Source organism: Oncorhynchus masou, chromosome 24, assembly GCF_036934945.1.
Source record: "Oncorhynchus masou masou isolate Uvic2021 chromosome 24, UVic_Omas_1.1, whole genome shotgun sequence".
Taxonomy (NCBI): Eukaryota; Metazoa; Chordata; class Actinopteri; order Salmoniformes; family Salmonidae; genus Oncorhynchus; species Oncorhynchus masou.
In genome coordinates this window covers 101899894-101923537 of record NC_088235.1, presented here as the reverse complement: position 1 = coordinate 101923537, position 23644 = coordinate 101899894, and the positions used below count along the sequence as shown (strand labels likewise).

The window sequence follows — 23644 nt, the reverse complement described above, 5'->3', positions numbered from 1 at the left end:
GGATCCTAACAATGTAGTCAAATGTCAGACATACCATTTTTTAAATTAAAAGGCAAGTACAGTGGGACAAATCCAGTTAACAACCCAAATAGCACTGTATCAAAATTCACACTGAACACTGAACAGGCAACCATGGGGCTGGTGTGTGTTGTGTTTCACTGGAATTCTTTCCTCCCTACCACTGAGTTAACCAATCATTATTCCAGATGTGGTACATGTTCCCTGCTCTGCCCAGTTTTTTGTTTACATGTTCAAAGCCCTCCCAGATTGAACAAATGTTCACAACGCCAGGACAGTGATCAATCACCACCTTGATGACACCTGAAACCCCACCTCTTCTGGACAGTGATGATAAACCAATGTTCTCATCCCCCCTCTAAATGATTTAGATGTCATGATATTTAAACTGGCTGGGGGATGATGTCATGAATCACCAATTTCTAAGTCTCTGGACAGTGATGTCATGATGACTTAAATGTAAATGTAAATGTCATGATGTTCTAACTCTCTGGGGGATATTGTCATGATGTTCTAACTCTCTGGACAGTGATGTCATGATGTTCTAACTCTCTGGACGGTGATGTCATGATGTTCTAACTCTCTGGACGGTGATGTCATGATGTTCTAACTCTCTGGACGGTGATGTCATGATGTTCTAACTCTCTGGACAGTGATGTCATGATGTTCTAACTCTCTGGACAGTGATGTCATGATGTTCTAACTCTCTGGACAGGGATGTCATGATGTTCTAACTCTCTGGACAGTGATGTCATGATGTTCTAACTCTCTGGACAGTGATGTCATGATGTTCTAACTCTCTGGATAGTGATGTCATGATGTTGTAACCCAGATGTCTTCTTGTCCCTATACAGGAGCATCCTCTCCGACTCGTCCTGCTACACCGTCAGCTCCATCAGCGGTTTTCAGCCGCCCTCCCCCTCCCCCTCCCCCTCCACGCCCCACCTCACGACCCAAATTGCCCCCTGGGAAACTCAGCAAGGGGGACATGGTATGTGATATCGTCCATCTCTATTTACACTGTACTTAAACAGAAACAACAACAGCTCAAATCCCGCCTCAAAAAGCACACTCCCCCTCTTAAGATGTTTATACTGTATGGTACCTCCATATCTTGAGATATCTGTACTTTCAATTTTTTATTGTTTCACTTTTAGCCCCCAAAAATGTATGCTGAACTGTGAGGGTGTCTGAACATAAAAACAGTGATACTAGTAAATCTCTCTCTCTCTCTTTCTGTCCCCCCAGAGCCGGCCCTTCAGTCCCCCAGGCAGTCACTCGTCCAGCCCGCCTTTCATTGCCCCCCTGGCCCGGGCCGAGAGCACTTCCTCTATCTCCTCCAACAACTCCCTGAGTGCAGCCACCACCCCCACCGTCGGTAAAAATCTCACCCTTTCTGTGTCAGGTGTGTGTACACCATCATCTCCTATCACTATCTGAGCTAGTGTGGTTAGTTGTGCTACTGTGGTAGTCTGTGCTGTGTTGTCTGTGTGGTTTGGTCAATGTCTCCTACCTAGATGGCCGCATCCATTTAAATTCCGTTCAACGGGGTATCGTAGTATGTGCCATGCGCACTGGTTTGAGTGTGTCAACAACTGCAACACTGCAGGTTTTTCACACAGTTTCCCGTGTGTATCAACAATGGTCCACCACCCAAAAGACATCCAGCCAACTTGACACAACTGTGGGAAGCATTGGAGTCAACATGGTCCAGCATCCCTGTTGAACACTTTCAACACCTTGTAGAGTCCATTCCCGACAAATTGAGGCTGTTCTGAGGGCAAAGGGGGTGCCCGAAGGTGTTCTTAATGTTTTGTACACTCAGTGTATATCTGCTCGAGTACAGTATTCACTCAATGTATTACACTGCATTTCTGTGAATGTGGTATAGGATTTTCAAGATTTTCAAGAATAGAAATGCCTAATAAGTCATAATGTAATGGTTAAATATACTGTATCCATTCACTCAGGGGAAAAGGAACCTACAGTACAGTATATTGGGGCGGCAGTGTAGCCTAGTGGTTAGAGCATTGGACTAGTAACTGAAAGGTTGCGAGTTCAAATCCCCGAGCTGACAAGGTACAAAATCTGTCGTTCTGCCACTGAACAGGCAGTTAACCCACTGTTCCTAGGCCATCATTGAAAATAAGAATTTGTTCTTAACTGACTTGCCTGGTAAAATAAAGGTAAAAAAAAATATATATATATATATATTACAACACAATACAGGCCCTCCTAAGGAACATATGTTATTAAACCTAAAGAGCAACATTGTAAATATTCACTGTTTTTGTTAGATACACAAAGCAATATGCATGCGTCATATTTTCGTTAGATAATTAAGGAGAACAGTAGAAAATAGGCTTAGCGAGCGGAGAGCCCACAATTGAAGTGCTGATCATACCGTGTGTTTCGCATCCCGTTGATTTTTTTCCTCAACATTTGTCCTCCAGCCATAATATTTGAGTTCACAACATGCCCTCCATACTTTGACACTGTACGTTTTTAAGTGTCACCATTGTTTCTTACATGGTTTTGTTCTTCAGTTAGATTTCTCCTTTGTTTTGATATGCGTTCTTTTTCTTTTGTTTTTCTTCTTGTCTTTGTCCCTTTTCCTTTTGGGCTGTCGCTTGACGTGATGTCAGAAGATGATGCATTTGTAGACAAACTGCCTACATTTGGGAGGCCTTTTGATTCTCTGGCAGGTACAGTATAGTGTGGATGAAGGGAGGGGGCTATCTGAGAGGAAGGGGCTGGGGCTGGGACCTGGAAGGGGTCCGGTGTTGCCTATTTACCCATGATGATGTCATACGTCATCCATCCATGAGAATGTTCTTGCGTTGTTTGATTTTGTCAAGCCGTCTCAGAATGGATGGCAGCCATCCTGTGAGGGGAGTAGATGTTGAACTGAGATATTGGAGTACGCCACAGATTACCTTTTCCTTTTTTCACCTTGATAAATGGTGGAACACCTCTCTCACCTCTCTCACTCACATACTCTCACATCAAAGTATCACAAGGATACTTTTTTCAGGAAGCTGAAATGCCATGCATCTCTTTTTCAGCTTCTGAAAACCGGCATCTTTGACTGTCCTGCCCTCACCACAGCAACGTCCCTGTTTTCTATGATAGTCATTGTGTGTGTACTGTATGGAGAGCAGTGTGTTTTCAAGCATGCTGTTACTCTGCAGTCTGCAGTGTTGTGTGTGTCCATGTGTATTAAGAGTGTAGTCTGTCTGAAGAGCTTCGGTGGCATCGAGATCCAGACACACAAACACTCCGGGACGTCGTTTCAGACAGGTTTTCCTCCAAGGAATTGAAGCTAATTTGCTGCATTTCTACACAATTTAAAAACTCTCTAATGCAATTTGGAGAACAGCAAAAACAAGCAACATTTCCTCCAGCCATTATCACCTTGTTGCTGTAGCTTCATTCACTTCAGTCAATAGAACACTTAACATTCTACAAGAATGAGCTGCTACTCACCAGCTCAGCACAAGTCAAACAGCAGTTACCTATCTAAAGTGATCTACTACAGCCATCTTTACCTCTGCACTTTTGTAGAAAAAGTCATGCTGTTCCCTGCAGCTGCGTCCATGTGCTCTCCATAAAGCCGGCCAGCCATACAATCATCCTTCGCTCCCGCTCCCAGGCATCTGCATGGTCCTTAAGTCTGCTAAACTGCATGATTGTAGCAGCCTATTTTAAATAGTTGGTGTTGAGCTACACACACATGCACACACGCACACACGCACGCACGCACGCACACACACACACACACACACACACACACAGTGATACAGACAGATCATCTTTTGAAGTCTGGAAGGAAAATGAGTGTCTCCAGCCAGTTGGTAAATATTGTGCCACCTTCTCCTCAACACTCAGGCAGACAGCACACAGGCAGACAGGCAGACAGACAGGCAGACAGACAGTCAGACAGACAGCTTCCAAATTTCTCACCCTGACCCCCATCTACCCCCCTCCCTCTGTCCCAGATCGCCTCTTCTCTCTCAGTCCACCCCATGGGAACATGTTTCTCCACTCTGCTCCACTTCACTAACCACCCCCATCAGAACACCTGCCCACTATTCTCTAGTGTCTTCACCCACAGTCATCCTTCACTCAATCCATCAACTCCAGCCATCTATTCACTATGCCCAAAGGCCCCAATCACCCCCTAAGCAGTCGCACCTGAACACTGATCCCTTCGACCAACTACCCTCCTCCACCAATGGTTTTACCCTCATGACTGCCCCCTGGTGTATGTCATCAGGTTGATTTGTTTATTTATTTGGATCCCCATTTGCTTTTGCAGAAGCAGCAGCTACTCCTTCTGTGGTCCACAGACAGTCCAACAGCCAGGCTCCATCTGTATTGAAATACAAAGCATGGCACAAAAACCGTTAGAATATTAGCATTAGGACAGGAGGATGTGATTTAAAAGGATTCAAGTAATGGTAATTAATGTTTTCTATAGCAGTGTGTAGATGAGTATTGTATGATGGGTGTCATTCCCAGTCAGTCCTCCTGCAGGCTTGGCTTTTTCTCTCCATGCTCCAAGAGACTCAACACCCACCATCCACCAACAGATACCTAACTTCACCTGGTCCAACCTCCAACTCCCTCCCATGCACCCACACGTGACCGTTTCACACTCATAAGCCAAGCTGTACTAAGCTTATCTGGCGTGTCCAGTTGCTTCCTGGAACCATGCTGGAAAGGACAATGTGGAAAGAATATGACACAGCCTGCACAGTAATGTTCGGGTTGGACTATAGTGTGAAATGACCCACAAACACACAGGGTCACGCACAATTTGTTCCTGTCCTGTCCTGGTGTTTTGGCTTGCTGTGCCATGCACCCCTCTTTACCCCACCTCACCTCACTGTGTTGTGTGATGGACCTGCCATGTGACTCATGCTACTGTCCTTCTCTCTTCCTCCTCCTCTCACCCACCCTCCTCACCCACTCTCCCTCCTCCCTGCCCCACCACAGAGAATGACCAGCCTTCCCTGGTTTGGTTTGACAGAGGGAAGTTTTATTTAACCTTTGAAGGTAAGTTGTGTCTGCACAACGGCTAACTGCAGTGCACACACTCACCCGGGGTCACCCAGGCCTCATCTGTGCAAGCTTCTCCTCTAACTCCTCCCCCCTCCTTTATCTCCTCCCCCTCCACTAACTCCTCTCACTCCTTCAGTCATGGCCACATCTCACTCCCTCCAAACGAACTGCTGAGCCCCTCTACATCCAGCCCTCTTGTCTTATTCCTCACACTCCTCCTCTCGTCGTCATTCGTTCTCATTTCACATTCGGTGTCCACAAGTCTGCCGTTTCCTAAAAGATAATCAAATCAAATCAAATTTTATTGGTCACATACACATGGTTAGCAGATGTTATTGCAAGTGTAGCGAAATGCTTGTTCTTCTAGTTCCGACAGTGCAGCAATATCTAACAATTCCACAAAAAATACCTAATGGAAGGGAATGGAATAAGAATATATAAATATAAATATATGGAGCAATGACATAGTGGCATAGGCTACGATGCAATAGATAATATAGAATACAGTATACACTGTACATATGAGATGAGTATGATATGTAAACATTATTAAAGTGGCATTATTAAAGTAACGAGTGATCCATTTATTAAAGTGGCCAATGATTTCAAGTGTGTATGTAGGCAGCAGCCTCTGCGCTAGTGATGGCTGTTTAACAGTCTGATTGCCTTGAGATAGAAGCTGTTTTTTAGTCTCTCGGTCCCAGCTTTAATGCACCTGTACTGACCTCACCTTCTGGATGATAGAGGTGTGGACAGGCAGTGGCTCGGGTGGTTGCTGTCCTTGATGATCTTTTTGGCCTTCCTGTGACATTGGGTGCTGTTGGTGTCCTGGAGGGCAGGTAGTTTGCCCCCGGTGTTACTTTGTGCAGACCGCCCTCTGGAGAGCCCTGCGGTTGTGGGCGGTGCAGTTGCCGTACCAGGTGGTGATACAGCCCGACAGGATGCCCTCAATTGTGCATCTGTAAAAGTTGTGAGGGTTTTAGGTGACAAGCCAAATTTCTTCAGCCTCCTGATCATTGATCGTTCTTCATGTACTTTACTAATCTCTGTATTTGTCATTTTCTTTTTTGTGTGGACTCACTCTCTTTGGTCTTTTGGGTTTGGATATTGATCTCTCTCTCTGATTTTGTCACAATGACTCAGCATCAACAGTATGTCTGGAATACGCATGTCATCTCTCTCTCTCTTTGTAAAACAATTTTTCATTCTTTATTTCTGTCAGTCTTCTCAGTGTTTCTGAAACACAACAAACCTCCTCAGGTAACTGGCTTTATTAACCCTCCTACTGTAAATATAGTGAAACCTGAAATTGTACAACAATGTCCAACAGTCTTGAGGGACTTTACATCGATTTACAGTACATCCAACATTTCATTTAACAAGGTAATGGGATATCATAGGAGCTAAACCCACCCACACATCATACACAGGTATTGGTTCTCATTTCAATTACATAGATACAGTATGTGACAATGGAGTAGTGGCCTGAGGGAACACACTAAATGTATTGAGTAAAGTGTTACGAAATGCAATATTATAAATTGTATATAACTACCTTAAATGTGCTGGACCACAAGAAGAGTAGGCAGCTAATGGGGATCCTTAATAAATACAAAATATGAATACAGTGATTATCTCACACACTCTTTGGTTCTCCATCTTCATCCATACATGGCTGTTGAGAGATGGAGAGTTAGGGAACAGAAAATAGAGGGTGTAATACAGGAAGTGGGAGGAGTCTAAAGGACAGAGATGTAGTGGAGCAGCCAAGAGAGGGATGAGAGAACAGTAGTAGCTTTGGTGGTTTGTGAGGACTATGGACATGGGTTGTGTTTAATGCTGAAAGTCTTGCTTCTCTCTTTCTGCTTTTCATTTTGTCTCTCTCTCCAACATTTTTTTGGTCTGAGTGAGTCTCTCTCTCTCCCTCCTTTCTGTATTGCTATTAAATGTGTGTGTGCTGTCTGAAACAGGCTGCTCCAGGGGACCCAGCCCTCTCACCATGGGGGCCCAGGACACCCTTCCGGTGGCGGCAGCTTTTACTGAAACAGTCAATGCCTTCTTCAAAGGAGCCAACCCTAACAAGTAGGTCCACTCAAACACGTTAGGAGATGTCTCTCACTGTATGCACCCTCTCTTTCTCCTCCCTTTTTCTCTCCCTCTGTGTCTCTCTGTCTCTTTCTATCTTTCTCCCAATTCTCTCCCTCTCTGTCCCTTTCTATCTTTCTCCCAATTCTCTCCCTCTCTGTCCCTCTCTGTCTCTTTCTGTCCCTTTCTATCTTTCTCCCTATTCTCTCCACTCTCTCTCTTACTCTTTTTCCCTCTGTCCATTTCATTTCTATGATATCTCTCTCCTTGCTTTACTCTGTTCTCCTCTTTGTCCTCCTTCGGACGCTCTAACCTCCTCCTCCCGTGTCCCTGTCAAAAGGTGTGTTGTGAAGATCACAGGCGAGATGGTGCTGTCGTTTCCAGCGGGGATCACACGGCACTTTGCCAATAACCCGTCCCCTGCCGTGCTAACCTTCAGCATAACCCACTACAGCTGGCTGGAGCATGTGCTGCCTAATCCCCAGCTACTCTGCTGGTAAAGACCACTATAACACCCCTCACACAACTCACCACGCCCTGTAGCATTTAGAACATGTGGCATTGAACGCCTAAAATCATGCTGTAACAAAACAATCCACCCGTCCAGTTCTGACTGGGCTCTGAGTCACTGTGAATTCATCCCAGTGGTCTGACTAACCACCTCATTCCAAGGTTATTCTGCACTCTCATGTGTAAAATGCATCAGAGTTGTTGTTGTTGTTGTATAGCACTCAGTATCTGTTTGCAATCTCTGCACTGCAATAGTCCTGACCTCTGTGTAGTAGATACAAAGATAACTTGTACTCTGTTTTCTATGTGTTGACTTAAGTTTAGATGGATCAATCATGACATTAGATAATATGATAAAATACATATTGCGTGCCCACATAGTGACACCGCCACAACACCCAACCCTGACTGCAAGACCTTCTGGGTGAACATGCCAAACCTGATGATCCATCTAAAGAAGGTGGCTGAGCAGAAACCCCAGGCCACATACTACAATGTGGACATGCTCAAATACCAGGTGAGCTGAACTATGTTCTACTATAGAGATACAGAGACCAATACCAGGTCAGCCCATCTCTCTGTCTGCAACTGGTACTAGATTATAGGCTGATCCATAGAGATCAAGTGATGTCTTCCTTCTGTGACCCGAAGGTTGACCCATTTAAAACCAGATATTTAAAGTCTGTCCTTTCCAGTCTGTATCCATAGTTACTATTCCAGTTGAATGTTATTCTGCATTCTTTCCTCTGTATTGTTTATGCGTGCAGGTATCAGCGCAGGGCCTCACATCGACCCCCCTGAACCTGGCAGCCAGTTGGCGGTGTGAACCCACCAGCACGGACCTCCGGATAGACTACAAGTACAACGGCGGCTCCATGACAACGCCCGTGGCGCTCAACAACGTCCAGTTCCTGATCCCCGTAGACGGAGGGGTCACCAAGCTACTGGCTGTGCTTCCCCCTGCCGCATGGTAAGACCGAATAGTATAGTGCACGTCATAACTGTATACAATACATTTCTATTGAATTCAATTCACTTAATTTGATCATTAAAAGTTGAAGGCTGCTTCAGAGACATCCCATGGCTCTATGGCTCAGCCCTGTGGTGAAGACATTCATTTTTTGTGTTTGAAAAGGCCCGTTTCCCAGACCCAGATTAAACCTATTCCTTGCTTTCAGAGAGTACCAGATCACATTTGATTCTGTTCTTCCAGGAATGCAGAGCAGCAAAGAATCCTGTGGAAGATTCCTGATATTTCCCAGAAATCTGAAAATGGAGGTAAATAACCTTGTAAATACCCAGGAAGAATCAGTAATGCCTTGTTATCATCTTCTCCACTAAAGTACTAATCAAAAAGAATTGGTGAAGTCGCGTCATGACAACAACAGGCTCTAAGGCAGGGGTGTCAAAGTCAAATGGACGGAGGGCCAAATAAAAAATTTAGCTACAAGCCGAGGGCCGGACTGTTCGAATGTTCATTGAAAACTTTTTAAATGACGCATATAGTCTAGTGAACCTAATTGAACCTACTGAAAACCTAACAAATATATTCCAATATGATCAGATAAATAAAGCAATATTTTCTTATGGCTCTTTAATTTTGTCAGTAATCATTTAATTTTCTGAAATATTTTTAAAATATAAAAATACCAAAAATCTATTAATAACACTTTGTTTAAGGAGAACAAGAAAACAAATATTAAACTTTAACTTTTAAACTTGAACTGAAATGATCAGATAAATAAAGCAATATTTTCTTAAGTAATCTTTAACAACAGACACAAAAGACAAATTTCCTTTATATTCAAAACCATCAGTAGCCTATATTTTCTATTTTAGCAAAAGTGGGCTAAATTTGTCAAAGAAAAAAACAATAATAGCAATTTTCTATCATCCACTCAACTGAAATATTTTTAAAATATAATTGGATTGAAATACAATAAAATAAAGTGCAAAAATCTATTAATCAAAAACAACACTTTGTTTAAGGAGAAGTAACATGCAGTGAAAACAAATATTAAACTTTAACTTTTAAACTTGAACTGAGTAAAAACTCTAAATATGTGATTGCACAGTAATGTTCACTTGTTTGAGGTTGAGGGTGATACTTGGTGGTGTCCCATCTTTTCCACAAGTTCATCAATGTTCGGGGTAAGGCTCTGAGCTGAGGAAATCCTCAGAATTGAGTGGAGGTGTTCAGCAGTAAGTCGACTTCTGTGTGATGTTTTGTTCAGGTTTATCAAAGAAAAAAGTTGTTCACACAGGTATGTGCTGCCAAACATAGACAACGTTTCTGGATGCGCAGCTGGGGCATTGTGTCGGGGAGGAAACGGGCGAACTCCGCAGCATCGTAAATGGCCGGGCTGATTTACGATCTCTTCTGCCAAAATAAAACTGCCTTGACAGCAGCCTGGCCTTGTGACTTTTTGAACAGAGCCTGTCGAGATTTGAGGCCTCGTTTTAATTCCTCTGCCTTTTGTAGCCTTTGTTCCATGTCCATATTTTGTTTTTGTCCATGTCCATATTCTTCCAGCTACCTCCGTGAACATATACTCCGACTCCCACCTTGTTTGTTGTGATGCTGACGACTGCTGTGCCAATAAATATTGAAATGAAGCAGCCTACTGCTCGGTGCGGCCACCGTGTAAGATCCTGCGGGCTGCCGGCTTGTTTCGTTTCATAATGTCGTCTCAGATTATACTCTTTCAACCGCCACACTTTCTCCACACAGAAGACACACAGGTTTTCCAGCTACCTCCGTGAACATATACTGACTCCCACCTTGTTTGAAACCCCGGTTCTCAGTGTCCACCTTCCGTTTTGCCATTTTTGATGGGTATCTGAAAGTTAATTTTACTGTGATGTGACGACTGCTGTAATAAAATGAAATGAAAGCCTATCATGCGTCACCGTTGCAGGGGCCGTAAAAGACCGGTTCTAATAATAAATCAAGATCATCCCAGGGGCCGTAAAAAACCTTCTCGCGGGCCGGATGTGGCCCGCGGGCCTTGACTCTGACATATGTGCTCTAAGGGCTTGAAACACATCAATAACGTTTTTCTGCCGAGAGTACTTGCGAACTAAGTCAAACCAATTTTACATGTAGAATCACGCAAAAATGTCGTCAGACGATCAAATCAAATTTTATTTGTCACATACACATGGTTAGCAGATGTTAATGTGAGTGTAGCGAAATGCTTGTGCTTCTAGTTCCGACAATGCAGTAATAACCAACGAGTAATCTAACTTAACAATTTCAAAACAACTACCTTATACACCACACAAGTGTAAAGGGATGAAGAATATGTACATAAAGATATATAAATGAGTGATGGTACAGCACGGCATAGGCAAGATGCAGTAGATGGTATCGAGTACAGTATATAATATGAGATGAGTAATGTAGGGTATGTAAACATATAAAAGTGGCATTGTTTAAAGTGGCTAGTGATACATGTATTACATAAAGATGGCAACATGCAGTAGATGGTATAGAGTACAGTATATACATATGAGATGAGTAATGTAGGGTATGTAAACATTGTATTAAGTGGCATTGTTTAAAGTGGCTGGAGTTGAGTTAGTATGTTGGCAGCAGCCACTCAATGTTAGTGATGGCTGTTTAACAGTCTGATGGCCTTGAGATAGAAGCTGTTTTTCAGTCTCTCGGTCCCTGCTTTGATGCACCTGTACTGACCTCGCCTTCTGGATGATAGCGGGGTGAACAGGCAGTGGCTCTGGTGGTTGTTGTCCTTGATGATCTCTATGGCCTTCCTGTGACATCGGGTGGTGTAGGTGTCCTGGAGGGACTCTGGAGAGCCTCACGGTTGTGGGCGGAGCAGTTGCCGTACCAGGCGGTGATACAGCCCGACAGGATGCTCTCGATTGTGCATCTGTAAAAGTTTGTGAGTGCTTTTGGAGACAAGCCAAATTTCTTCAGCCTCCTGAGGTTGAAGAGGCACTGCTGTGCCTTCTTCACCATGCTGTCTGTGTGGGTGGACCAATTCAGTTTGTCTGTGATGTGTACGCCGAGGAACTTAAAACTTACTACCCTCTCCACTACTGTCCCATCGATGTGGATAGGGGGTTGCTCCCTCTGCTGTTTCCTGAAGTCCACAATCATCTCCTTTGTTTTGTTGACGTTGAGTGTGAGGTTATTTTCCTGACACCACAGTCTGAGGGCCCTCACCTCCTCCCTGTAGGCCGTCTCATCGTGGTTGGTAATCAAGCCTACCACTGTAGTGTCGTCTGCAAACTTGATGATTGAGTTGTAAGCGTACATGGTCATGCAGTCGTGGGTGAACAGGGAGTACAGAAGAGGGCTGAGAATTCAACCTTGTGGGGCCCCAGTGTTGAGGATCAGCGGGGTGGAGATGTTTTTACCTACCCTCACCACCTGGGGGCGGCCCGTCAGGAAGTCCAGGGCGGGGTCGAGACCCAGGGTAGAAGCGCGGTGGCTAGGAAAAGCTCAGTAGAAAGGCAAGAACCTAGGAAGAAACCTAGAGAGGAACCAGGCTCTGAGGGGTGGCCTGTCCTCTTCTGGCTGTGCCGGGTGCAGATTATAACAGTACATGGCTAAGATGTTCAAACATGCATAGACAACCAAAAATAATAATAATAATAATAATAATAATCACAGTGGTTGTAGAGGGTGCAACAGGTCAACAGCAGGTCCGGGACAAGGTAGCACATCCCGTGAACAGGTCAGGGTTCCCTAGCCGTGGGCAGAAGAGTTGAAACTGGGGCAGCAGTACGACCAGGTGGACTGAGGAAAGCAAGGAGTCATCAGGCTAGGTAGTCCTGATGCATGGTCCCAGGTCTCAGGTCCTCCGGGAGGGGAGGGAGAGGGAGAGGAAGAGCGAGAGAATTAGAGGGAGCATACTTAAATTCACACAGGACACCGGCTTAGACAGGAGAATTTTTATTTATTTTATTTTATTTATTTCACCTTTATTTAACCAGGTAGGCTAGTTGAGAACAAGTTCTCATTTGCAACTGCGACCTGGCCAAGATAAAGCATAGCAGTGTGAACATACAACACAGAGTTACACATGGAGTAAACAATTAACAAGTCAATTACACAGTAGAAAAAAAAGAGAGTCTATATACATTGTGTGCAAAAGGCATGAGGAGGTAGGCGAATAATTACAATTTTGCAGATGGTCATGTACAGGTAGAGGTATTGGTGTGCAAAAGAGAAGAAAAGTAAATAAATAAAAACAGTATGGAGATGAGGTATTACACCAGATATAACAGACTGACCCTAGCCACCCAACACACAAACTATTGCAGCATAGATACTGTAGGCTGAGACACGAGGGGTCAGGAGACTGTGGCCTCATCCGACGATATCCCCAGACAGGGCCAACCAGGCAGGATATGACCCCACCCACTTTGCCAAAGCACAGCCCCCACACCACTAGATGGATATCCGCAAACCACCAACTTACTACCCTGAGGCAAGGCTGAGTATAGCCCATGAAGATCTCCCCCACGGCATGAACCCGAGGGGGCAACAACCCAGGCAGGAAGATCAGATCAGTGACTCAATCCACTCAAGTGACACACCCCTCCTAGGGATGGCATGGAAGAGCACTAGTAAGCCAGTGACTCAGCCCCTGTAATAGGGTCAGAGGCAGAGAATCCCAGTGGAGAGAGGGGAACCGGCCAGGCAGAGACAGCAAGGGCGGTTCGTCCCTCCAGTGCCTTTCCGTTCAACTTCGCACCCCTGGACCAGACTACACTCAATCATAGGGCCTACTAAATGAGTCTTCAATAAAGACTTAAAGGTTGAGACCGAGTCTGCGTCTCTCACATGGATAGGCAGATCATTCCATAAAAATTGAGCTCTATAGGAGAAAGCCCTGCCTCCAACTGTTTGCTTAGAAATTCTAGGACAATGAGGAGGCCTGCGTCTTGTCACGTGTAGGAATGTACGGCAAGACCAAATCAGAGAGATAGGTAGGAGCAAGCCCATGTAATGACTTGTTGGATAGCAGTAAAACCTTGAAATCAGTAATATGGTCACATTTTTTGGTTCTAGTCAAGATTCTAGCAGGCGTGTTTAGCACTAACTGAAATGTATTTAGTACTTTATCCGGGTAGCCGGAAAGTAGAGCATTGCAGTAGTCTAATCTAGAAGTGACAAAGCATGGATTTGCTTTTCTGCATAATTTTTGAACAAAAAGTTTCAGATTTTTGCAATGTTACGAAGATAGAAAAAATAGATCCTTGAAATATTCTTGATATGTTCATCAAAAGAGAGATCAGGGTCCAGAGTAACGCTGAGGTCCTTCACAGTTTTATTTGAGACGACTGTACAACCATCCAGATTAATTGTCAGATCCAACGTAAGATCTTTTTGTTTCTTGGGACCTAGAACGAGCATCTCTGTTTTGACCGAGTTTTTCCACAATTTTCCACTTCCAGGGAGTACAATTTTGGGGCTTCACCATGTTTCATTGAAATGTGCAGTTGTGTATCGCCCGCAAAGCATTAAAGGTTAACGTTATGTTTCCGAATGACATTGTCACGCCCTGACCTTAGAGATCCTGTTTATGTCTCTATTTAGGTTTGGTCTGGGTGTGAGTTGGGTGGGTATTCTATACTCTATTTGTATTTCTATGTTTTGGCCGGGTAGGGTTCTCAATCAGGGACAGCTGTCTATCGTTGTCTCTGATTGAGAACCATACTTAGGTAGACCTTTTTTTCACCTGTCTTTGTGGGAAGTTAACTGTTTGATGGCACATAGCCTTAAGCGTCACGGTTTGTTGGTGACATGTACTATTAAAAGTATGTACGCTCACCACGCTGCACCTTGGTCCTCTTCTTTTAACGGCCGTGACAGACATCACCAAGAGGTAAAATATATAGTGAAAACAATAGTGGTCCTAAAAAGGAACCTTGAGGAACACCGACACTTACAATTGATTTATCAGAGGACAAACTGATATCTTTCCAACAGATAAGACCAAAACCAGGCCAGAACTTGTCCATGTAGACCAATTAGGGTTTCCAATCTCTCCAAAAGAATGTGGTGATCGATGGTGTCAAAAGCAGCACTAAGGTCTAGAAGCACAAGGACAGATGCAGAGCCTTGGTCTGACCCCATTAAACGGTCATTTACCACCTTCATGAGTGCAGTCCCAGTGCTATGATGGGGTCTACAACCAGAATGAAGCAAATTTGTATACATTGTTTGTCTTCAGGAAGGCAGGGAGTTGCGGCGCAACAGCTTTTAAAAAAGGAATGGTAGATTCGATATAGGCCGATTTTAGTTTTTAACATTTGCTGGGTCAAGGTTTGGCTTTTTCAAGAGAGGCTTTACTACTGCCACTTTTAGTGAGTTTGGTACACATCTGGTGATTTAGGGAGTCGTTTGTTATGTTCAACATAGCACAGGAAGCAGCTCTTTCAGTAATTTAGTTGGAACAGGGTCCAGTATGCAGCTTGAAGTTTTAGAGGCCATGACTATTTTCATGAATGTGTCAAGAGATATGATTTACTTTGAAAGAGGGGACTCAAAGGGGGTTTAAAGGTGTGTCAGTCCCCAGATCTCAACCCAATTGACCCTCACCGTCAACAAAACACCATTAGAGTTCCAGACACTTGTAGAATCTATGCCAAGGCGCATTAAAGGTGTTCTGGCTTGTGGAAGCCCAACGCCCTATTAGGACACTTTATGTTGGTGTTTCCTCTATTTTGGTAGTTACCTGAATGTTTGCCTTATAGGGATGAATTATCTATGGATGGATACATTTGTGTTTTTTTAGTCCAGATGAATAGACCCTTTTAATAATGACATGACCTTTGACTTACTGTATATGACGTTTGGCTTTTGCCCCATTTAACTCATTCTTGCCCCCTTCTGTCTGGTGATGGTTCCAACAGTCATAATGATCAGAGATGAGTTAAAGAACCATAGAATTAGGAAATAAAATACTAGAATGGACATGAACCTTCTTATGATGGGATAAAGGTCAGCCATTTTGGTCAGGGAGTTGGTCAACTATGGTTTGCCAGTGCTGTAATAAGATATTGTATAAAATAATTAATTTGAAGAATGTATTAGCTAGCCAGACAGTTTTAGAGCAATGATTCCATGAATGTGTCAAATTAACTGCTAAAATGCCAATATTCCATTAAAATAATGCAGTCAATCAACAGCCATACACTGGCTGAAATCAGTTGATGATAGGACTTATACAAGTTGTAAATGCAGCGAGTTCTGATATTGTATCATGTAGTAGCACTCACAGCTTTCCAAGAAAACACAAATGTAGACATTTATGGTCTGTTTACATATGTTATAGGCTATTTAGATAGAAAATTGGTATAAAACCCATAATTTTATTTGTAATCATACGACAATGTTTTAGGTGGACTAATTCTATTTCACAATTTCTGATATAACATATGCCTTTTATTTTCCTGTAAGTAATACCAGGATTATGCCTCTACTGCCATATATTCCATTTAGACTGGTTTGGATTTCTCCCTGACCGATATGGCTGACATTTTCACCCCATTCTGGAACTTTGAGGGTTTATGACATAGAAATTCTATTAAATTACTAGAGGAGCTATGTAAAGAACAGGTAAGTATTCAAGATCTACCTTGTCCCAGACCTGCTGTTTTCGACTCTCTCTCTCTACTGTACCTGCTGTCTCTAACTCTGAATGATCGGCTATGAAAAGCCAACTGACATTTACTCGTGAGGTACTGAGCTGTTGCACCCTCTACAACCACTGGGATTATTATTATTTGACCCTGTTGGTCATCTATGAACGTTTGAACATCTTGGCCATGTTCTGTTATAATCTCCACCCGGCACAGCCAGAAATGGACTGGCCACCCCTCATAGCCTGGTTCCTCTCTAGGTTTCATCCTAGGTTCTTGCCTTTATCATGAGTTTTTCCTAGCCACCGCGCTTCTACATCTGCATTGCTTGCTGTTTGAGGTGTTAGGCTGAGTTTCTGTATAGCACTTTGTAACATCTGCTGATGTAAAAAGGGCTTTATCAATACATTTGATTGATTATCATGCTGTGTGCTGTGGAGGGACAGGTTTGCATGTTTGTGTGTGTGTGCGCGTGTACGTGTGATGTACAGTACTAGTCAAAAGTTTGGACACACCTACTCATTCAGGGGTTTTTCTTTATTCTTACAGTTTTCTACATCGTAACACAAGTGTAACAGTATTGCACTGTTACTTCTGTCCCTCTCCTCGCCCCTACCTGGGCTCGAACCAGGGACCCTCTGCACACATCATCAACTGACATCCACAAAGCATCGTTACCCATCGCGCCTCAAAAGCAGCGGCCCTTGCAGAGTGTGAATTCCGTCACTGGCCGCGGGCAGCATTTGGTTCTTTAATGCACACACACATTCATCACTCCTCCCTGCTCCGTTATCAGCTAAGGTAACAATGTGGGTCGACACACAAGTTAACTTCTCTGTCTTAGTACATATATTTCACACTTATATCAATGTTCATATTAAATAGCAACAATATGTATTATACTTATCCATGTTGTGGATGAGCGCTTTGTTTGTTTGTTTGTTCTGTTCCTCTCTATCTCTGTAACTTCCGGGTATGCTGGATAAGGACCCGAGCAAAGGGAATTGGGCTGACTTTGTAGTGCCTGTCCCAAATGGCTCATTAATGTAAATGGATATATTAAAAGACACTGTCTGTAGTGATGTCATTTTGTAAATGTTATGTGGTGATACTGTTTAAAAAAATGTGTTGCAATGTATATCCTTTAGTATGTTTAGTTAATGGAAAATGTAGGTTTGACTAGGTAATTGCTTAATTAATTCGTGGTAATTGTTCTGAGGGGAGGGGCTAGCCCTACAAAAGTAGCCTCTCTTTCAGTTCATGAGGAGGCATTTTTGGATTGAGCTGTGAATGGGGCAGCATTGTTTTTAGCTGTCCCATAAGGTATATGTCTGATGGCAGTACTGTTGTTTTTGTTTTCCGGAATCACTTTGTAAATAAACACCCTGAAGCACAGAAGAACATTTGGGGCTCCGCCATCTTTTTTATTTTGATAGAGGTTAGGTTTTCCAGTATAGCCTTCTGGCCTACTCTACGTGACACAGAGCAAGGTGAACAACTACTTCAAGGCCTCAGAGCGAGTGACGTCACCGATTGAAAAACTATTAGCGCGCACCACCGCTAACTAGCTCGCCATTTCACATCGGTTACACAAGGTATCATGTAATAACCAAAAAAGTGTTAAACAAATCAAAATATATATATTATATTTTTGATTCTTCAAAGTAGCCACCCTTTGCCTTGATGACAGCTTTGCACACTTGGCATTCTCTCAACCAGCTTCATGAGGAATGCTTTTCCAACCATCTTGAATGAGTTCCCACATATTCTGAACACTTGTTGGCTGCTTTCCCTTCACTCTGCGGTCCAACTCATCCCAAACCATCTCAATAGGGTTGACGTCGGTGATTGTGGAGGCCAGGTTATCTGATGCAGCACTCCATCACTCTCATTGGTCAAATAGATTTTCACCAGCCAGATGCTGCTGGAAGTGGTGTTGGAGGGCCGGTAGGAGGCACCCTTTCCTCTTGTCTAAAAAAACCCCCAATGATATTGCCCTGTGTAGGGGGCCGTCTTTTGGATGGGACGTTAAACGGGTGTCCTGACTATCTGTGGTCACTAAAAGATCCCATGGCACTTATCGTAAGAGTAGGGGTGTTAACCCCGGTGTCCTGGCTAAATTCCTAATCTGGCTCTCATACCATCATGGTCACCTAATCATTCCCAGCTTACAGTTGGCTCATTCATCCCCCATCCTCTCCCCTGTAACTATTCCCCAGGTCATTGCTGTAAATAAGAATGTGTTCTATGTCAATTTACCTGATAAAATAAGGGTTAAATAAATAAATGAATAAGAAATAGCCCTTACACAGCCTGGAGGTGTGTTTTGGCTCATTGTCCTGTTGAAAAACAAATGATAGTCCCACTAAGCGCTAACCAGAAGGGATGGCGTATCCCTGCAGAATGTTGTGATAGCCATGCTGGTTAACTGTGCTTTGAATCCTAAATAAATCTGACAGTGTCACCAGCAAAGCACCATCACACCACCTCCTCCATGCTTCACGGTGGGAACCACACATGTGGAGATCATCCATTCACCTACTCTGCATCTCACAGAGACACAGTGGTTGGAACCAAAATCTCAAATTTGGACTCATCAGACCGAAGGTCAGATTTCTATCGGTCTAATGTCCATTGCTCCTTTTTCTTGGCCCAAGCAAGTCTCTTCTTCTTATTGGTGTCCTTTAGTAGTGGTTTCTTTGCAGCAATTCAACCATGAATGCCTGGTTCAGGCAGTCTTCTCTGAACAGTTGATGTTGAGATGTGTCTGTTACTTGAACTCTGTGCATTTATTTGTGCTACAATCTGAGGTGTAGTTAACTCTAATGAACTTATCTTGTGCAGCAGAGGTAACTCTGGGTCTTCCTTTCCTGTGGCGGTCCTCATGAGAGCCAGTTTCATCATAGCGCTTAATGGTTTTTGCGACTGCACTTGAAGAAACTTTCAAAGTTCTTGAAATGTTCCATATTGACTGACCTTCATGTCTTAAAGTAATGATTGACTGTCATTTCTCTTTGCTTATTTGAGCTGTTCTTGCCATAATATGGACTTGGTCTTTTACCAAATAGGGCTATCTTCTATGTACCACCCCTACAAGAAGGAAATAAATTCCACAAATTAACTTTTAACAAGGCACACCTGTTAATTGAAATGCATTCCAGGTGACAACCTCATGAAGCTGGTTGAGAGAATGCCAAGAGTGTACAAAGCTGTCATCAATGCAAAGGGTGGCTACTTTAAAGAAATTCAAAGAATTTGTTTAACACTTTCTTGGTTGCTACATGATTCCATATGTGTTATTTCTTAGTATTGATGTCTTCACTGTTATTCTACAATATAGAAAATATAAAAAAATTAAGAAAAACCCTTAATTAAGTAGGTGTGTCCAAACATTTGACTGGTACTGTATATGCATGTGTATGTTTGTGCAGTATATTTAACCTTTGTCCCTCTCTGTGACGTCCCCAGGCATTGGCTCATTGTTGGCACGGTTCCAGCTGTCGGAGGGCCCCAGTAAACCCTCTCCCCTGGCGGTCCAGTTCACCAGCGAGGGCAGCACTCTGTCAGGCTGTGATATAGAACTGGCTGGGCCAGGGTACCGCTTCTCACTCATCAAGAAGAGGTTTGCTGCAGGTGAGACACTGACTTTCTTCACTTACTCTGCTAAACAGAAGTAATGTTACCTAAATCTATTATGGAGTGCATCCTATCCTTCACAAAATATCAGAATAAGGGAAAGATTGACTCAAATTAGCGTGGCGCTCATAGTGTAATAATAACATGATTATAAACTAATAGTGTATCACTGTGATATTAATTGGTGTTATTACACTGTGTTGATACAGTATTATCATAAAATATGTTTTGCTATGTGTACATAGTTGCATGTATGATTCCTTTTTACACATAAGTATTCAAACCCAAGGCATGTTTGTCATTTTCAGGAAAATACTTGGCAGAGAACTGATACTTCATACTACTACTGAACAAATACACTGGAGATCATCATCTCAATGGGCTAATGAAATCCTATACTACAGAGGACAGACCTACACCACCACCTCCCTACAGACAGACACTTCTTTCTAAACCTGCGAGACAGACAGGTCAAGGCCACACAGCCTACTGTACCCAGCAGTATTGTATAGCTTGCATATAGTCTTGTGGACCGTTTTAGGGTGTAATTATTGTATTTGTAAAATGTATTAAAATGTATTAATTTCAGAACATCTGTATTGCTGCTGCTCTAGACATCCACCCGGGTTTCTCTCTCTAAAGGTACATGCTTCTGCCTCTCTATCCCACTCTCTAACGTGTGGTGTTCAAACTGCTACAGCTACCTAGCTACTCAACCGCAAAATCATGTTCTCAACCGTGAACCTAACACATAATACACTGAGTATATTTTGATGCAACAACAAATATGTGGTATTAGGAGAGGATGTATGAAAAGACCATTGGGTTGTGCCATTGAGTGAACTAAGATGAATAGACGCACCATGATGTCACACTCCTCCATTCAGTTTAAGGGAGGGGCTAATTCTTGCTTCTCGCATGCCTCTGATTGGACACGGTTAGAGCTACCATGGAATTCTGGGTATTGGAGTTTTTATGTTGTTGGGTTTTTAACAGTTAATGCGTTACACACTGGCATAGCAGGTTTAAAGGACATTGTTCATTTGGATGGGGACCATTACCAGACTCCTCTCTCTTCTTTGAATGCAGTGATTTAACATCGGCTTCAAACATATACTCTCAACATTTTCCTCAAATTATCACAAAGTCCTGAGTAGTTTGGCAGCTGCAACAATAAATACATTCTTGGTTGCAATATAAAACAAATATAATATGTTTCCCTCAATAAAAAAACCTGTACAAAGTCTTATTTTAAATGAATAATATATATCTGAAAGGGCGTTTGGTGTTTCCCTTCCTTTCTGTTGTTCCTGACACAGCAGTGGTAGATGTACTTCAGAGTACATTACAGCATTCTATTTTTATTTATTGATGATAATGATTTAAAAAGTATGTGATTCTGTATATGAATAGAATTTCAATGGTATTGTAATTTAGAATGAAGGTATAAATATTCTATCTTTTTTTGTTATCTGTGTAGTTGGGTAACCTGTGTACAGTATAATGTATAATTTAGAATTTATTTCAGATATATAATTTTTTAACTCAAGTGCATCAGAAGATTTGACTACAGTATATATGCGCGTGGGGGGATAAAATAAAAAAACAGGATGAATAGCACCTGGATGTGTACTTCAGGCAGTATGAAAGCAGTGTTATTTAGAGTTACACTAATAGTTATTACCTTGGATAATCAGTCAGGTTTTGACTATGTTCTGCTCTGTTTCCATTCACCTCAATGTGTTATTCTGCATCAAACAGCATGTACTCCCCTTCCGATCAAACCCACCAGCGCTTGAATCCATGGCTTTATTTTGCATAATGGTAATGGTCTCTGTGAGATAACATGGTGACGAGGATTTGGAGGGAGGTTAGATGACCAAAAGGCTTTTTGTATTTTATGTGTGTACTCCAGACAGTCCTCTAAAAGAGAAATAGAGAAATAAGGGGAATATTTTTTTAAACAACAAAAAAAACCATCTTGTTTCATGTGAAGAACACTGTGCTGATAATGTTAGAAACCTCCTGAATGCTCTGATATTCAACATAGAGAACAAAATGTGTGTGATGACATTTAACTTAAAAGGTCTCCTCGTGTGGGCATCATAAGTATGTCAGGATACTATCTGTACTTCATGAAGCTTCATAGCACCATTTAGACACCTGCCTTAGAACGGCCATAGGAGTATCTTACATGTCCATTTTGTCAATCCTTTAGGTGGCATTTCTAAGTAAGGCATCAATGAATTGTGTCATGTAGCTCTCTGTATAGCTGTTTAGTGAGTAACACTTTACTTGAACATTATTGTACACACCTAACTATAGTTAACAGAAATGACATTGGTAATGTTATTACTGTTCATGAACTATGTATGATCTCTGGTCGTGCTTATGATGGAGGGAGGGTTGAAGCTAAGTGTTACAGCATGGGTAATGTAATGTGTGTCTGCACACAGTTACGGTATAGTGTTGAAGTGAAGTGGTCCATCAACCAATAGACTCGTTGACCTGTTGTCATGTTAACTGTGAGAACTGAAGACCAGAGCAGGAAGTGTGTTTGTGTGTGGCGTGCTAAGCCAGACTGCTTTGGGTACCGTACTGTTTCTCTGTCAACCACATGTGCAAGCTGTGTTTGTACAGACAATGTTAAGATGATCTGATGAGAAACTAAGTTTTCTTTTTTCCAAAACCAATAAAAGTTATGAACTGGACAAGTTTTTGGAGCACTCTTTTTACAACTCAGCAGAAGTTTTATTAGTCGTAGGTACAGGATACACAGGGTATACACTGTCCAACAAAATGCTTACTTACAGGTTCCTTCTCCACAATGCAACAACAATAAGAAATAACACAAGATAAGAATACCAACATAAAGTAAATGCCTCAATAGTATTTCATAAATATTTTGCATGTTGCTCAAATGCAGTTTATTCTGTATTTCCTCCACCAATTTTGTGTTCTGATGTACAGTGCAACACATCAAGGTTGGCTGTAACAACATTGTCTTAAAGCCTTACTAGGAATACACTCCTTCTGCTATTAAGAAGCTGTTTATAATTGTGTGCTGTGAGGGAGATCTAACTGTAGTATAATTAGCCTTTAATTCAACGTACCATGTGTACTGTACATATATGTTTGTTTCATTTTATATTTATATGGATATATTTGTTATTGCATCTGTTTGTGTTATCCAATGCACAGGATTCTGAGTATGAAATTGTTTAATGTGATGTACCGTACTAATGAAAGGTTCTAAACGAATGCAGAATGAACCACCATGTTATGATGTGGGTTTTCTCTGAAATAAAAGAGGCGTATCAATTATGTTTGATCAATTGTTTTGTATTCAATTGTTTTGGTCCAATGCAGTATGAATACAAAGGATTTATCTCCTTTAAATAACCTTAGTGGTCGTGACTGGTCTCGGAAGGATTAGAACAAGTCTACATTTCCTATTCTGCACTAGTATCACATCAACCCTTACTTTGCATATATTTCCTTTTTTGGCCAAGCATTCAGATTGTCTTCTCCCAGAGGATGAAAAACGATGTAACACCTTGGCAATACACAGTATTCCAGGTAAGACCTGCCAATCATCTGAGTGGGGAATTCACTGTCTCCCTTGTTTTGTATTCTGAGTGGATGACTGTGCTGTGTGGATAGAAGATGACAGATATAGCCTACACTACAGTACACACAGTACAACATTTGA

At 42.4% G+C, this 23644-nt stretch overlaps 1 protein-coding gene across 1 annotated transcript in view; it reads left to right on the top strand.

The window, feature by feature from the left end:
- Positions 1 to 23263, top strand: part of sgip1a (SH3GL interacting endocytic adaptor 1a) — a 159056-nt gene extending 135793 nt beyond the window's left edge. The window contains 11 exon segments of the mRNA XM_064932988.1: positions 873 to 1009; positions 1267 to 1396; positions 2664 to 2723; positions 5017 to 5076; positions 7053 to 7164; positions 7508 to 7663; positions 8059 to 8194; positions 8445 to 8647; positions 8891 to 8955; positions 19765 to 19929; positions 20241 to 23263. Coding sequence (XP_064789060.1) covers positions 873 to 1009; positions 1267 to 1396; positions 2664 to 2723; positions 5017 to 5076; positions 7053 to 7164; positions 7508 to 7663; positions 8059 to 8194; positions 8445 to 8647; positions 8891 to 8955; positions 19765 to 19929; positions 20241 to 20263 — 1247 coding nt within the window. The 3' untranslated portion in view covers positions 20264 to 23263.
- Positions 23264 to 23644: the final 381 nt, after the last annotated feature.